The sequence below is a fragment of the Vulpes lagopus genome, chromosome 21, assembly GCF_018345385.1.
Source record: "Vulpes lagopus strain Blue_001 chromosome 21, ASM1834538v1, whole genome shotgun sequence".
NCBI classification, from domain to species: Eukaryota; Metazoa; Chordata; class Mammalia; order Carnivora; family Canidae; genus Vulpes; species Vulpes lagopus.
Genome location: NC_054844.1, coordinates 5,163,639 through 5,180,304, shown reverse-complemented (window position 1 = coordinate 5,180,304; position 16,666 = coordinate 5,163,639). Strand labels below are relative to the sequence as shown.

General features: G+C 45.5%; 1 protein-coding gene across 1 annotated transcript in view; it reads left to right on the top strand.

Annotated features, from left to right (window-relative positions):
• The first annotated feature begins 207 nt into the window (after positions 1-207).
• The window catches only part of LOC121480096 (ubiquitin-conjugating enzyme E2 N-like), a 36,460-nt gene continuing 20,001 nt past the window's right edge, over positions 208-16,666 (top strand). Inside the window, exons 1-4 of the mRNA XM_041736391.1 lie at positions 208-236; positions 2,883-2,981; positions 6,368-6,413; positions 10,309-10,459. Of these exons, the coding sequence (XP_041592325.1) occupies positions 208-236; positions 2,883-2,981; positions 6,368-6,413; positions 10,309-10,459 (325 nt within the window). The remainder of the gene's footprint in view (positions 237-2,882; positions 2,982-6,367; positions 6,414-10,308; positions 10,460-16,666) is intronic.

The following is a 16,666-nucleotide window of genomic DNA, read 5'->3' as shown; positions in this document are numbered from 1 at the left end:
ATATCGTATTTCTGAACGGTGGAAAGGAATGCTAATTTATGGGGTATGATTTATTTCACCTTGACCAGATTTGGTACCCAAATCACAAACCCCCCGGAATAACAGAGCAAAACTTCGGGCCTACCAGTTTGCACCCTCGGCTCTGATATGAGCTCTTTCTCACTGTCCAGGAACATCTGGACTGGAATAGCTAACTATCATGGAATCATGGGTCTAGAAGGTCGGTCAAAATTCCCGTAAGTCAGAGTGTGAGATTTCCGAGTCCAGATGGAAATGCGTTCTCACCACTGTCACAGTCTGACATCTCCTGCAGGTTACGGAGGAGTGCTCCGTCTACCTCTTGCCTCAGGCATCCTCTTGGCTTTGGATTCTCCGAAGCTGTGATAAAGCATTCCCTTTGCTTAGCCTCCTTCCTGGGATTTTCAAGCTCTTTGTTCCCACTGGGGTTATCCCAGGCAACCTAAATAGGCATGTTTCCATCCAAAGCTTCTGATCCTGGTTTTTCTTCTTGTGCTGTTCTTTAATCAAATTAGGCAAAGTACCGATCTCTTTTTCCTCCAACATTTTTTTGGATTAGGTAATGCAATTCACATGGTCCAAAATCAAAAAAATAAAAAAACTTATGGTAAATTTCAACTCACCATGTCACCAGCCTACCCTTTCGCCTCCTTTTCCTCTCTCCTCTGCTAGGGGCAACCATTGTTATTAATTTCATGTGTATTCTTTCAGTATTTCTTTATTCATATGCAAACACATGTAAATATACATTGTTGTCATCCTTCCTTTTAGACAAAGAGGAAGGACACTATGTACACATTTTGAACTTTTTCCACATAACGATTTATTGCATAACTTTCCATATCTGTATACTCTGAAAACTTCCTCATTCATTTTTATTGATGTTAATATTCCACTATGTGATAATATTGTGGTTTCTATAGCCAGTCTCCTATTGATGGATACTGGATATTTAAGATAAGTGCTCTTGAGCTTATGTGAGTGAAATATTTTTGCTCTTTTTCTCTCCAGCCTCAGCCACTATTTGATGCTATTTAAAATAGTGTTACTGAACCATTGGACGGTTTCCTGCCTGATACATACCCTGGCCATTCCTGGGGACTCACTCCTGAACATCAGCTGCTCACGCGGAGCTCTGTCAATGCTCCGAGGGTTGCAGAATGCAGGGCTGAGCTCTCTGTGGCCATGTGCACAACACTGCATCTCAGGACGAGCTCTGCTCAGACTCTGGCAACTGGCATGGTGAGAGAGTGTTCACTTCAGAAATCCTGCGAGAAATGATGGGACTTACTGGGGAAATGGATGAAGATGATCCAAACTGTGTGGTCCTTGCATAGGCACACCAGCCCAAGTAGTGGTGGAACGAAAGAAATGAGGATTGAATGAAACAACATCAGCCAACAAGCTTAAAAAGAAAAGTGTACTAGATATGTTTGTCCTTTCCAAAGCTGTACCATAACATTCGAAGACTATTGTGATCCTCTCTGCTCATGTCAAGACCACTGGGAGATTCCCCACAAGGACCAAGGTGTTTTGTGCGTGGTTTGTAGCAATCAGGTCATAGACTGACACTGAAAACAAGTTATGACCACTGGTGGACTCAGCTTACACCTTGTACTCAGTCTCCAGCCTGTCCACCCAGACAAGCATGAAACAAGATGACCAAAGAAGTGATGCCTTTCATTACTAGTGCCCCATAACCATGATCCCCAAAGACAAGTTTCAATTTGTCCATGGCGGTGTAACATACCATCCCATTACCTTGTGGCTTAAATAACAATTTGTTATTTTTCTCAATTCAGAGTTTCAGGAATCAGGGCAGCACTTAGTGGACCAGTTCTTCTGAGAATGAGGTGTCCTCTCGGGTCATTCACTCAGTTGCATTCTGTGGACAGCTGGGCTGGACTGAAAAATCTATGAAGATGTCAGTCACGTGTCTGGTGACTTGGTGCTCCTCCACGTGAACTCTCAGTGTGGCTGCTTTAAGCCTCCTTGTAGCATGTGGGCTGAGGCTAGCTGGGTTTCTCACATCCCTGCTGGCTTCCAAACAGAGAGGAAGCAGAAGCTACTAGGCCTCTGAAGCCCCGGGCTTGGAAGTCCCAAAATCTTCCCTGTGCCAAAATCTATGGGTCAAAGCAAGTCATAGGCCAGCCCAGATCAAGGCAAGGGGAAAGAGACTCTGCTCTTGTTGAGAGGAACTCATGCAAGTACAGAGAGGGGAAGGATTATGGGGAGGGCCAACTTTAGAGGCTTGCTACCATAAACAGTAAACTGAGAGGACTGTGGGCAGAAGATGCCACAGAATTTGGGAATGTTTTGAATAAGACCCATGGGCTGTCAGTATCTCAATTATTGGTTTTTATTTGCATATAGGGGGTTGAGGGGTTCAAAAGCCTTTCCTCACCACCAGAAAACTACTCCTCTCCATGGCCTCGCACAGGCTGGAGAAATCCCAAGTCTCCATGCCACAGGCTATAGCAAGAGTGGAAAGGAAGCTCCTTAGAAGGAAATATGGGTGGAACCCGTGCAGGCTTGGGGACATGTACCCTTCCAGGGGCACACCAGCTTGCCTCTCCCAGTGCCAAGTTCAGAGGTTACAGTTTAAGTGTGGCCATTCTCCCTTCTCCATGGCAGACCCTTCAATCAATGCCAACACTCTTCCCTTGTGAAGCCAGATATGGATTTGGAATTCTTGTTAACACAGCACCTAGATGACACAGATAGATCTGGATTGGCATATGCAAGAAAATCTATTAACTGATACAGGCTATCTACTCTGGAAGGCATCAAAGAGGCACTCATGGTCCCCTGCCCCGAGATAAAGTCTGGCAAATCTTTGACTGGACATGCTCTCCTCCATCTAGGTTTGCACTCAACAAGAGAGGACAGAAGAGCATGGGAGAGAAGGATGCACTCCCAGCAGCTACTTTCCTGAGCATCGCAGGGATAGCGCGCCATTTGAGGTTAATCCGAAACTGTGCTCAGGTGTTCTTGGAGCCAGCGGGCAGAAGAGAAAAGAACACTACATAGTGCACATGAGATTTTGCTCTATTTCAAGCTTTCCTCAACTGCTAAGAGAGCTGGTCATTTAATTGGTGAGATCATGGGCACTTTGGAGTGATGCTTGGCCCCCGGGCTCTTGGTTTCATCATCTGTAAAGTCATGGAGTTCTTTTGCTATGATCCTTTCCAGCCACAAGATGCTATGGCCATATAACCAGATGAACTTTGGAGGACTCTCACGCATCGAAAGATTGGTAGCTTTTCAAAGCAGATGAGGGAATGTGATCACTAACCTTCCTGCTTCCCACGCAGTGAAACTGACGTGGAGAAGAATAGTAGCTTGACCAAAATTGTACTTTGCCAGAGTCAGAAATGAAAGACTTCTGGGAGTGGGCATGACGGCTGGGAGGTTTGTTTGTTTCCTGTGACAAGAGTCAGAGGTTGGTAGGGGCATGACGGGCTTCAGGTCTCTGCCCAGGATCCAGGTGTCCACACTCTGGCCATCGGTTTGCCTCACCACCAGTCTCCTGACCAAAAGAGCCCCTGTCACTAGGGGTGGGTTTAGGAATGCCCATAAAATCCATTTTCTTCCCCACAACTTCTTCCTCTCAACATTTTCCCCCCTTTTTAGACTTGCACCTGGTGTCATTGACTTTTCCAGAAAGACTTGAACCTCGTCAACTTTGAGCGATGATAAATCCTACCCACCCACCCACTCCCCACAGCCCCAGTGGCCTGATTAGGCTTCAGGAAGAAGGTTCAAAATCCTCAAAGATGTTAATCAGAACGTCCCAATCCTTGAAAAGAGGAAAACACAAGTTGAATTGGGCTCTTGAACAAATCCAGATGGAGTGGAATCCTGCTGAATGAACCAGACTGTGCAAGAGGGAACAAGAAAAAAGAGGAAGAGCACAGAAAGTGACAAAGAAAAGGCGAAGAAAGATCTCAGGAGAAAGCTTTTGAGGACTCAGAGACTTGAAAGGCCAGGATCCTCACTCTAGGCCATGGGGACAGGAGCCCTGTGAATAGGGGCCAGGCAGCCTCTGCCTTCCCTGAGAATGCTCGGAAGGCGAAGATGCAGTGGGGTGGGGACAACGGGGCCTAGCGGTGGGGGAGCCTCCAGGGCTGTGACATTGAGGCTGTCTCCAAGGCCTGCTGGGGCAGGGACGGGCCTCCCCACACGGTCGCCTCAGCGGGGCCTCAGCAGCCTGGCCCCACAGCAGCCTGGGCCTCAGCCCCAGCGGCGCAGCCCTGCTCCGAATTTCACACCATGCCTAATCCAATCACCAGCAGATTGCAAGCTCTCTGCCTACCTCCCAGATAGAGAATTCTTGGCTGGCTCCGGTGATAGGCCCCTTCCCAGCCCAGCCGGCTGTCCTTTTGCTCATCCATGTAAACCATTCTGTAGCTCACCCCCAGCCCCCCACCTCCCCTTCTGGGCCCACAGAGTTAATCCTGTTTGCCTGGTCTGTCAATTTAAACAGCTTTAAATATGCCTCACCAGGTCCGGGTGGCAGAGCCCTGATGCTTATAAAACAGAGGCCTTGCATCAAAGGGAGCTGGGGTTACAGGGGCCACAAGGGTGTCATTCAGAGACACAATAACAACCCCTTGTTAAAAAAACAAAAAAAAGCAATTCAAATGAATCACACACGCTTAAAGGGAAAAAAATCACCCCCCAACAAAATGGAGTTCCCTGTACTAAGTGCAAAGACAGCTCCAAAGTAGGGTGATGTTAGAGGCGTAGCTGGCAAGGCCATGGGTACGGGGGTGGGGGGTGAGGCGGGGGAGAGGTGTTTCTCTCGTGTGAGCAAAGACAGATGGATCAATCCACCTGGAGGAACATTCCTACCTACCTTCAAAGTCACAGGACTGGGGTTGGATCACTGGGCCCAGCTCAGGGAAGTGTGTGTGATGTAGGAAGAGATTCAGACACTTGGACACACATGATCTTGCTCTCGGTTGAGCTTCCTGTCCCAAAGCTGGCAGTGAGTAATGGAGAACAAGCCCTAGCCCGGTGCATCTCAAATTTTAATGTACAGATGAATCACTTGGAGATCCTGATTAAAATGCAGAAGCAGATTCATTAGGTCTGAGGTGGGGCCAGAGACTCTGCTTTTCTCCTGAGCTCTCGCCAGAAGCTGATGATACTACTGGTCTGTGGACCACTCTTTGAGTAGTAAGGGTTTAGATGGAGCCTAGTGCCCTTAGCCTTGGACTCAACTGTTTTGGTTTTGACTTCCACTCCTTCCTCTGGTCCTCCTCCAGCCTTTTCTATCCTGTCTCTACAAGAAATAAGACAAGAGAAACTGATCTTGCATTAGAGCATATAACATCTAATCCAGATCTCCAAAAGGTGGTCACTGTCTGTCACATACTCGTGGAGTTGCTCATCACTGGAACAGAAGTATGAATAAGCAGGGGCTACTTCAGGGCAGACAGCCAAGGGGCTATCTGTAGAGGAGTACAATAAAACTTAGCTGGAGGCAGGGGAATTCATGAAATGACCCTTGAGGGGGCCTTCCTAACCCAAGATTCTGTTATGGTAAGTCACGTCCTTGGTTGTGATAAGGGAAAGGCATCTGTCCTCCCTCCATCTGGGCAGAGGGTGACCCGGGGTGCTGGCCAGAAACTGGTATCTGCAGAGGACTTGAGCTACAAGCAAAGCAAGGGAGGTGGGGTGGGGGCTCTTCCCAAGAAGAGAAGGCTTGGGAAGTACGGGACGGAAAGGGTGTTTGCACTGGGTTTTCTAAGTTTTGTTTTGACTTCTAGAGAGAGGGGCAGTCCCACTGTCCCGCGATAGCTAGAAAACAGATGTCTAATCACAGTGGCATCTATCCTGCCTTTTAGCATACTCCCTCCACCACACCTTTCCCAAACTCCACCTGTCACCCCAAATTATCATCTGCACAAAAGAGAAAGGGCCAGTCCAGTCCACTCTGCTGGAAATTTCTCTATACTTGGACTACTTACTGCAGAAAGTGAATGACAGGAGCCATGAGTACAATGTCTGTGCCGGGGAAAAGAAGCAGAGATGGATGCTAGGGACGGTCAGGTGGCCAATGCTCCAGGAAGACAGGGAAGTGAGCTTCTGGCAGGACAGCACTGGGGGAGGTGACCCCAATCAGGATGTGGCTCCAGGCAGCAGCCACACTGGGGATGGGGAGGTGGGGAGGCACTCTCAGTGGGGGAGGCTCAGGTGGAAGAAGCAGGGGGGCTGGTATGAATGTAAATGCTATTAAAGTCCAAACCCAAACCAGATGAGCAGTGAAGCTCAGAGCACCCAGTTAAGATCTCTGCCTCTTTACCTGGAGCTTTACCTCAACCATATGTAATCATCCCTTCAGACAAGCAGAGGTCAAGGGTGCAAAATTTAAGGAGGCATTTGTGCAGGTATGTCTTACTTCCTTCACGCTAGTCCTAGTCCTGTTTTCAGTCCTGAGTTGGTCTTCAGAGGAGAGAGGCAGATGTTGATCCTGGAGGATTGTTTTGTCTGCTCTAAGTGGAATGGTAAATATGGCCTGTGCTGCTCCATTTTGGCCAGAAGTGGAGGTTCACGTTATTTTTCTAGACCTTAGTGTCTTCATCTGTAGCATAAAATTATTAGATTAGAAGTGGCTTATATATTCTCATTACTCCATGCCTTCCCCTCGGGTTAGCCCTTTAGTAATTAGTTCTTTGAATAAATCATCGATAGTGCAAGACTCTCAGAATGTCTCTACCTTACGCTTTACTAAAACTTACACTCTTCTGATAATCAGAGGGAGATTCCTCAATAATCCTTGCTTTCCTTCCCTCAAGTCTGTTTCTAGATGTCTCTACACAGTTGCTGGTCAGGGAAGATCCTGTCTGAGTAAGATGTGGGATCCTCTAAATGCTGGTGGGTCAAGGACAAGCTTCCTGGCCCTTTCCTCCCTTCCCTATATAACTCCCAACACATGTTGAGCTCCTGTTCCATCTGACACTGTGCTAGGCTCGATGATGAGATCTCTTTGTATTCTGGAGAAATAGCTGCATGAAATATAATTTCCAGCACCCATGCAGTGTCTGAACACTACACTATGTGAGCCTTGGCCCACATGCAACAGCCCCTTGGAGTAATGAACAGAAACTCCATTCCTTTGTCATTCTCTTAGTCTTAACCTCTGTGGGATCACTCAACTCAAAAGGCAAAGGGAGGGACTCCCAGGTGGCTCATCGGTTTAGTGCCACCTTCGGCCCAGGGTGTGATCCTGGGGTCCCGGGATCGAGTCCCACGTCGGGCTCCCTGCTTCTCCCTCTGCCTGTGTCTCTGCCTCTCTCTCTCTCTGTGTCTCTCATGAATAATAAATAAAATCTTTAAAAAAAAAAAAAAGGCAAGGGGAAAGTGCGCAAAAAAAAAAATTGCAGGGAGGGTCTGATTTTTATTTGTTCATTATCTTGAAAAAGGATGTCAGTATTTTGTTCTCTAGAAAACTGTGATGTGAAACTTCCCAGCTAGAAGACATTGCTTTTTCTTTTCCTCCTCCTCCTCCTCCTCCTCCTTTTCGTCTTCCCTTCTCCTTTAAGGATGAAAACTTTTTTAGATTATTAGAGCTTCATCATGTTTCTTTCATTTTATTTATTTAGAGAGAGAGTGTGTGTGCTTGTGCAAGCCACCACAAGTAAGGGATGGGCAGAGAGAGAGGGAAAGAGAGAATCTTTCTATGAGCAAGTTCCATGCATGGTGCAGAGACTAGTGGGGGGCTTGATCTCAAGATCCTGAGATCATGACCTGAGCCAAAATCAAGAGTTGATGCTTAACGGCCTGAGCCACCGAGGCACCCTTCGTCATGCTAATTTTATAATGCTGTTGCTTTGGTGACCTAGAGGTGTGATCTGACTCTTGCCAAGATGTTTACTATCCCCTTTGCACCAGTGTGAGGTCTCAGTCCATTGTTCACACCTTTTTGACTTGGGGGGAAAAGAAAGCCTCCACCTAGCTACTTATTTCCCACTGTTTTGTGTATGTGTGTATGCATGTGAATGTATGTGTGTGTCTCAACATATATTTCCTCTTCCTCGGGGCACCCCACCCCCACTGTGTGCAATTTTGGAGGGACCATTCCTTCCATGCCAAGGGGTGGTACATGAATTAAACTACACCAATCTGATCCCCTTTCCAAATACTTAAGATCTTGAGCAGAGAGCTGAAAGGAGGAACACCAACAGCAACAAAAGACTGGAGTACATTGGTCAGGGCAGTGGTCAGGAGAGGTGTCCAGAAGCTGTAGTGATGCTAACTCTAGTCCCTCTTTGGGTCCATGCCTAGTGCTGCAGCTTCCTATCTGTTTGTGGTCTCCCTCTTTTCCCATCAGCAGATTAAGGGAGCCAGAATTGAAATCTGTGTCCTGCTACCAGGGAACCCCAGGTGAGTCAGCCACCCTATCAGTGTGTGGTACTCAGATAATGAAAATTTCCCTTCCTGCAAACTTCCAGGGAAAGCCTACTGTGCTGAGTGCTGTGATTTACTGCCCAGAATCCACCCTAGGGTGAAGCACTCATTCTCTCAGCTGCTGGAAGTGTAGGTGGTTGGCCCATCTCTAGGAATTGCCCTTTGCTGAAGCCACCTTACCCAAGGTCATGTGCTCCACAGGGGCAGCCCACATCCAGTGACAGGCATGTATGTAAAGGTATATAAAGACCTGCTCCCCTTTTCCTCAGGGCAGGACAACTCCTAGAACTAATCTTATCTCCAGAACCCCACATCGGGCCATCTGAGGCTGTTGGGACTGTACTACTTTCTTTACTCACCGCCCCCCCTACCCCCAACACTGCCTGGCAAACTTTCTGTAAACCTCCAGCTCAGAGTGTTTCCTGAAGAACTGACCTCAGGTACCCACTCAGGGTACCAGTACACAAGAAGGAGCAGTCTCTGCTAGCACCTGTTGGTACCTGTTTCTCTTCCACATACCGTGGGGTTTCAGCAAGCCTCAGGTAAATGCAAAGAGACAGTTTCCTGGGTTTTAGCAGCACTCATCATAGTCAAGAAATGGACAGACTCTCTACTTTGTAGCAGGAACTCTTCCGAGTACTTTGGTAATATCAACCAACGCAAAGATAAAAAAGAAAAAAATATCCTGTCTTCATGGGGTTTAAAGGTGTTTTCAAGGATGGGAAGTCCAGTACTTCAAAACTTCTGCTCCAATACTTCAAAAAGGTCCCCTATGGAGCTGCTAATCTTCACTTTTCTGCAGGCAATACTTTTCCCTGAGGGATGCAGGTACCACTGCATGGGTTCATTTTTTTTTTTTTTTTTTTTTTTTACGAAACAGTAATTTACCTTTCAAGTCTGATTTGCCTTCTGACTACTCCCACCCTGCCTAATAGTTGCCCTGATACACTATTTGGGAGGGGGTAGGTCTCTCTTTGAGGATATTTATTTTTTTTTTCTTTTCTTTAAAAATAGGGGTGTGATGGATTCCCCAGGTCTGAGAAGTGAAGCTCCAACAGGATAGCAGCAAATTCTTCCTCCCAGGCTTTTCTTTATGATTGTCCTGTTTAAGCGATGGGACTGCAACTAGTGGCCTCTGTCATCCCCGAGTCCCCTGCAGGTCATATCCTAACATGCAAGAAATAGTCTGACCTCTGTAAAGGCAAAGGGAAGCAGCAGATACATAGGCAGGTAGACAGTAGGAAGAGAGGAGGGTGGGGAAAAAATGGGACATACCAACTTGTGGTCTCTCCAAAATCATAAATGCCATAGATGATATCATTAAAGGGATCTCCATGGATTACCCAAGTAATCTTGGCCATTGTGCAATTAATTAATACATAAGGCTGCCATGAACAGAGTTTTGAGCAGTTCATCCACTGGGGACCATGTCACACTCCACTCAGCCCATGACAGATGTTTAATAGAAGCCAGAAAGGTCAAACCGAAGCCAATCCTCTTGGTTTCTTATGAGTTTCTTTCAGAGAAAGAGAAAATAAAGTTTTTAGAATATCTGTCAATTGCCTTTGTCATTTTACTCATTCTTTTTGCCTGCACCTGCCCCGGCTACCCACCCTCAAGAGTTGACCAAATACAGTAACAGAGATGACAAGAGTCATGTTGCCAGTTTGCAGCTTAAAGGTCATGGCTTCTATTAAATAATTCAGAGGAAACCTAAAGTTCAATGGGTCGGCTCCCTTCCTCTGTCTGATGAGAAAGCAGAGGCCAGAGAGGGAAATGGCTGGTTGAAGGTCACACAGCCGCTGGTGGAAGGGCTGCTCTTTGTGACACAGTCACCGCCCTCTTTGTCACACTGTGATATTGACCGTCACTCAGAAGGATGGGGGCTACACAGCAAGCCTTGCGGAGGATGATGGTTTCCTCTTCCTAGCCCTTGCCGTGAGTTTAGGGGAACTGCCATCTCAAAGAGTGCTGGTGCTTGCCCATGGGTGTACAGGCTTCAAGAGCTTCCGGCAGGTGAAGAGAAGTTAGAAACGTGGAATTGGCTCCTCAGTGCTCTTTCTACAAGAATGTAATTCTTTTTTACACTCTTATCTCCCATTTAAATAACTCTCCAGTATCTACTTGTGCAAATTAGATCAATGTTCAAAATCATATAATGCACCAAGAGACTTGGTATTTAACTTCACATTTACCAAGCAGTTCTGAATAAAATGCTCACTGACTAGGAGTGCCCAGATTTATTTTTAACAGCCACTAACTAGCTTTTCTATTCTGTTGTGGGTGTCTATCAGGGTTGACGTGTCTTTAACTTTTTTAACCCTATGCTCTATGTTTTGATGCCACAAGAAAGTTCTTTTAATGTTCAACAGAAAAACACATCCTGCTTATCTTGCTGGGCTTGGCTGTCTGCTAGCCCCTGTCTGTGTCTACACTGTAGGAAAAAAACTTATGTCATGTCTTTTTGATGGTTTTTCTCTAGAGAGATTTTGTCTTAATTTTATAACTAGTTAAATTCCCTTTTACCTGTTGCCAAAGATTGTTTTAAAACAAACAAGCAAACTGCCTTCATTAGAAGAGCAATGTAAACATTAGCCAGCATCACTAATCACTAAATGATAATGTGCAAGTATCGCAGCTTTACAAAATGAAGGAGTTGTGACATTTCTCACTAATAATGCTAGCTAACGCTAATAATAATGGGCCCTCTACTAAGTACTTTAAGTCTTTTAATTAACCAATCTTTGGGAAAATCCTGTGAAGTAAATATTTTTATTATGCCCAATTTACAGATGATGATACTGAGGCAGAGCAAAGTGAAGCAACTTCCCCAACGTCGTACTTTCGTTACTGGTGGGCTTGGATTTGAACCCATGCGGTCTCTGCATGTGGTGGCTCCACCACCACCAGTACTTGCCTATTCACCTTGAACTCACTCCCATCTCTCTTCTAAACCAGGGGAGGCTGAGTCCCTCCCCTCAGCCCCCCCAGAATATTAAAAACTCAACATAAACATAGCAGACTGGCAGTGAAACCAGGTATTACATCATTTGTTAGAAATAATAGAATATGTGAGAATACTTAGACAGCATGAGATTTTCCTTAACTTTGGAAATGGACCTTTTGTGCAAAAGTTGCTGGGGACATAACTCTAGTCCAGGGGTTGGCAAATTATTTCTGTCAAGGTCCAGGAGTAAAATGTTTTAGGTTTTGCTGGTCGGATGGTCTTTGGTGCAGCTAGTTGGTTCTGTCTCTGTAAGGCAAAAGCAGCCATGGACAGTAGGTAAATGAACAAGTATGGCTGTGTTCCAATAACACTTCATCTATGGACGTTGAAATTTGAATTTCATATTATTTTCATAAGCCACAACGTATAATTCCTTTTTTTTTGTATAATTCCTTTTTTGATTAAAAAAAAACAGGTGTAAAAGTGAGAACCATTCTTAGCTTGTAGGCTATACAAAACCAGGCAGTGGGTCACATTTGACCTGGGGGCTGTAGGTTGCCGAGCCCTGCTCTAGCTAGCCCATTTTTCCACCTTGGGGGGAACACTGCCATAGACATCCGTTTACCTTCAGAGTCAGGTTGGTGCATTCCAGACACTTAGTAGAAGTTTGCTGGATCGAAATGAATTGAACCTGGAAAGAGGGAAAGGGAAGGGGCATTTTCAGAAACCCCATCAGTCTTGCCTCAAGTCCAGACAGGAACTAAACTCAAACAAGTGTGGGACATTCTGGCTTCCCTGCATACCTCCCTTGCTTTTCGTAATAGCTTTGTTCACTTTTGATTGCACTGGTACCTGGCCTATCCAGGTCTCCCCAACAGCTCTCTCTCACCATCTCTGTCTGGCAGGTCTCATAAGGCAATTTGTAGATAGAGATCTTGACGGCAAGAAGAAGAGGCTAACAGCCTCCTCAGCTGGGCTCCCTGCCAAGCTGCCCTGCTGGCACTTCAAGCAAGGGGGACCTTCCAGGGGATTTAGAGGTTCCTCATTTGGCTGCATAGCAAAGCAGAATGCTTCTTTTTGATTTCTGCTCCTGATAGCATGGCACACAGATCAAAGGAAGAAGTGCTCTAGATAATTCTGAAACCTTTTGCCTCCAGCTGCACAGTAACTATTTGGGAAGTATGTGAATCCAGAAAGTTTGCAGCTTAGGGGAGTAGGGGGTCACCTCACTGAGGTTCTCTGAAGGTGAACAAATTAGAGATCCCTGTGATCTCGGGACTTGTTAAGATCAGGGAAGTTCCACTTTGCCTATGATAGAGGGAGACTATGAGCCCTGAAGCTTTCTTCTGGTTGGGAGACTTGCTTACTAGAGACAAAAGCCTCATCCTCATCTACCGGAAGTGACATGTGACCCTGAAGACTCTATAGCCAATCAAGTTATCGAGTGCAAAGCCAGTTTGGAGCTGCTTTAAGGGTTTGGGGCTTCCAGTGGATGCCTCTTTCTTTTAGTGCCTGGAAATGGTTCTTGACAGAGCAGAGTGAGAAAAGTGGAGTTTTCAGTTTGGGTGGTACAATCCCAACATGAGATTCTCTCCTGCTCCCCCACCCACACCACCTACATTCCCCAATAATATCTGCTCTGAACAATAAACTCCACAAGGGAACTTAGAAACTATCTATGTTTTTCCCCTCCTCTCTGCTCAGGTCTGCTTTTCAGAGTGCTTCGTTGATTAAGGAGGGGGTTTCCCCATCAGTGTTGTAATATGTCTCTCTGGAGGATGCACTTCCAGTTTCTTTGTTCTTTTTAACTGAAATAATTGGCACTCCCTTTTGTTTTTCCTGACCATTCTTGCTGCATATTATTTTATTTTTTTCAGAGTTTGCCCCTGACTAGAAAGATGCATACACAGAGTAGGGGGTTGCCCAGTCTGGAGACCTGAAGGTGTCCCAAAGATTTTTCTTCAGAACTGCCTGATACTCTACTGTCACTGACTCACTTGTTTGCATTACGCATTGGCCCTTTACTGTAATTCTTAAAAATCAAAACAAAAACAAAGAAAAACCCAACAAGCAACCATGGATATGACTGAAAGGGTAGAACTTGAATTCTTAATGATTTATAATTTCATTTTCTACTTGACAAGAGTGACCATCCATTACGAGAACAGTGAACACCATGGGAAAGGCTCAGGGTTCTTCATGATATATTCCAAAAGAGGGTTCAAACTAGAGAGAGTATAGTCTAGGGTCAAGAATACCAAAGTTCCCGGAGTTCCCAGTCAAGAAAGCACCCAGTGGCTTCTCATTGCACTGTGACCCAAACTCCCAACTCCTCACCACAGCCTCACAGGGGACCCCGTGCGGCTTGGCCCTGAACCTAATTTCTAATCCCATCATGCTCCCCTCTTTTCATTGTGCTTCAGCCATAGCATCTCTATTTTTCTTTCTCAAACACATCAAGCTCATTCCCACCTCAGGCCCTTTGCAAATATGGTTCCCTCTGCCCAGAATGCTCCTTCTCTAGATGTTTGCATGGCTACTTTCTTCTCATTCAAGTTTCCATTTAAATACCACTTTCTGGTACTTAGTCTGAAGTTGCCCACAGATACTCTCCATCACATTGCCATATATATATATATATATATATATATATATATTTATTTTAAAGTAGACTCCACACCCAGTGTGGAGCCCAATGTGGAGCTTGAACTCAGACTCTGAGATCAAGACATAAGCTGAGATCAAGAGTAGGATGCTTAACTAAGCCACTCAGGCACTCTGCCTTATATTATTTTTAGGGTAGTTATTAGTCTCTGAAATTATCTTGTTTTTTATGTATGCTTCTTTCTTGTGGTTGATTCTCCCTAGATGGCAGGCCCCATGGGAGAAGGAACCTTCTCCACTTTACTTAGTAAATAAATGAATGACAGAATGAGAGTCAGTTCTTCCAGCAAGGACCAAAAGCAGAGATAGGAAGGTTTTTAAAAAATTTTTTTAAAAAAGATTTTATTTATTTATTTATTTGACAGATATATATATGTATATCTATCTATCTATCTATCTATCTATCTATCTATATATATATATAGAGAGAGAGAGAGAGAGAGAGAGAACACAGGGAGAGGAGCAGAGGGAGAGGGAGCCCAACGGACCCTGGGATCATGACCTGAGGAAGGCAAACACATAACCACCTGAGCCACCTAGGAGCGCCAGAGATAGGAAGTCTAAGTGGAAGCTTGAGGGAAGTAGGGCTGTGGCCTTGAGGTCTTAAGACAGGTGGCCAAGCCAATGCTGGGAGCCCCAGAGGGTGATGTTCCCTTGGAGGGATAGTGGAAGTGTCGATGTAGAGGTCTCTGGGAGGGCTCCATAAACGGAACTCCTCTTTTCCATCTCAATTCAGAACCATCAGAGATCTAAGACAAAGAAGGAAGTGATCAGGGCTAAACCATCGCTTTATTATTGATTTTTCAGAGAATGTGGTTTATATCTATGGGCAATGGGGCTAATTAATATAAAGCACTAGCAGTGGGCAGACTGCCTTCCCTGGGGACAGGCCTCATGTCAATCCAAGGGCATGGAGGAGCAAGGCAGAAAGCATGCTCTGTGGGCAGCTGTCCTGCAAGCAGAAGAAGAGGAAGTGGCTGTCCAGTGAGGGAATGCAGAGAGGCCAAGGGTCAAGGATGCCCTATGACAGCTCTGGGTGGAGGTGCTTTCATATGGAGGGAAACATCAGAGGTGGGGAATACTGGCTATCTGATGTCAACCACTGCTAGTCTCAGAGGTGGAAATGGATAGACAGGGAATGGGGTCGCTTAGGACAGAACATCTGAGGACATTGACCACCTAGCTGCACCTGGCACTGGCTCCCCTCTGTCTAACCATGGTCTGTTCATTCAGTCTTTATTTATTCATTTGTGCATTTGCTCTGCAGACACTGTAGAGACTATTCAAGGCTACAGATGAACCAAAGGGACCTAGCACTCCTTTTGGTGGTCCCCAGCTAGTGGAGGAGGAGACCTGGTCTGGCCCCTACTTCTCTGGCACCTCTCCCAGTGTCTTCTCTCTCCTCCCCAGGGCTCCAGTCACTTTGGCTTCCTTCAGCCCCTGTGTGTGGTCCTCCCTCCACGACAAGCCCTCCATTCTTGCTGTTCCGCTCTGCTGCAAGTTCCTCCCTCTGTCTTTCGGCTTCTCAGTGACTGTTCCTTCTTTTGAAATCAGCTCACTCTTTGCTTCATCTGGGAAAACCTCCCTTACCTATAGTTATCTCCCCATTATGTGCTCTTATTGCACCATCTATGTCTTCTTTGGGACACTTGCCATAGATATAATTTTGCATTTTTGTGATTCCTGTATTTATTTTTTTTAAAAAACCCTTTTTAATGGAAAATTCTAAACATTTGAAGAAGTTGAGAGAATGGTAAAAATAACTCCATTTATTCACCACCCAGTTTTAACAACTACCAACTCATGACTATTCTTATTGATTCTTTTATTGCCCTATTAAATTTCCTGAATAGAATTTAAACTCCAAGAAGGTGAAGAGAGTGCTTTTCTTTTGTGTCCGTAGTTCCTAACACAGTGTCTTGCTCGTGTAAGGCACTCCATGTTGAATGAATAATGGCTTGAAAAATGAATGATCTATATTATGTAAAGGGGCACCCCAGGTCTCTACAAGAGTACACAAGAGCAGCATCTAGCCTAGCTGAGGAGTTTGCACATGGACAGGCTGCCAGGTTGGTTCTGACACTGAAGCTCTGTGAGGGCAGAGGGGAGTGTGTACAGGATGGAGGGGGATGGTCTGAGAGAGAGGGTCCACAAAGTGCAAGGGAGGGCAATACAGACCTGAACAGGTGTCCTGGCTACCATCCAGTCTACTTGCCTTGCCTAACTGACTTGTCATTCTTTAAGCCAGAATGGATACTCCGGCAATGTTAGCCTCAAATAACAATTCTAAAGGGGTGCTGCTCTGGAGAGCTACTTTGTGAAGGAGGAATCATTTGTGTAGTATGGTTGGGAATGTTGCTTACTCTTCACTATTCACTCTTGCAGGTTTTTCATTCCTTTTTTTTAAGTTTTAATTTGTTCTAAGACAACTCTCCCCAGATTTATTTATCTCAGAAGCCATCACCACTAACACACAACTATGAATAATATGGGGAACCAGTGTCTGAAGACTATGCTTTGGGATACATTATAAACATGTTTGCTCCATGACTGTCCATTTCTGGGGGAAAAAAAATTAAGTTTGTTCCTTTTCCTCTCTTAACCTCCCCCTCACCTTTTTAT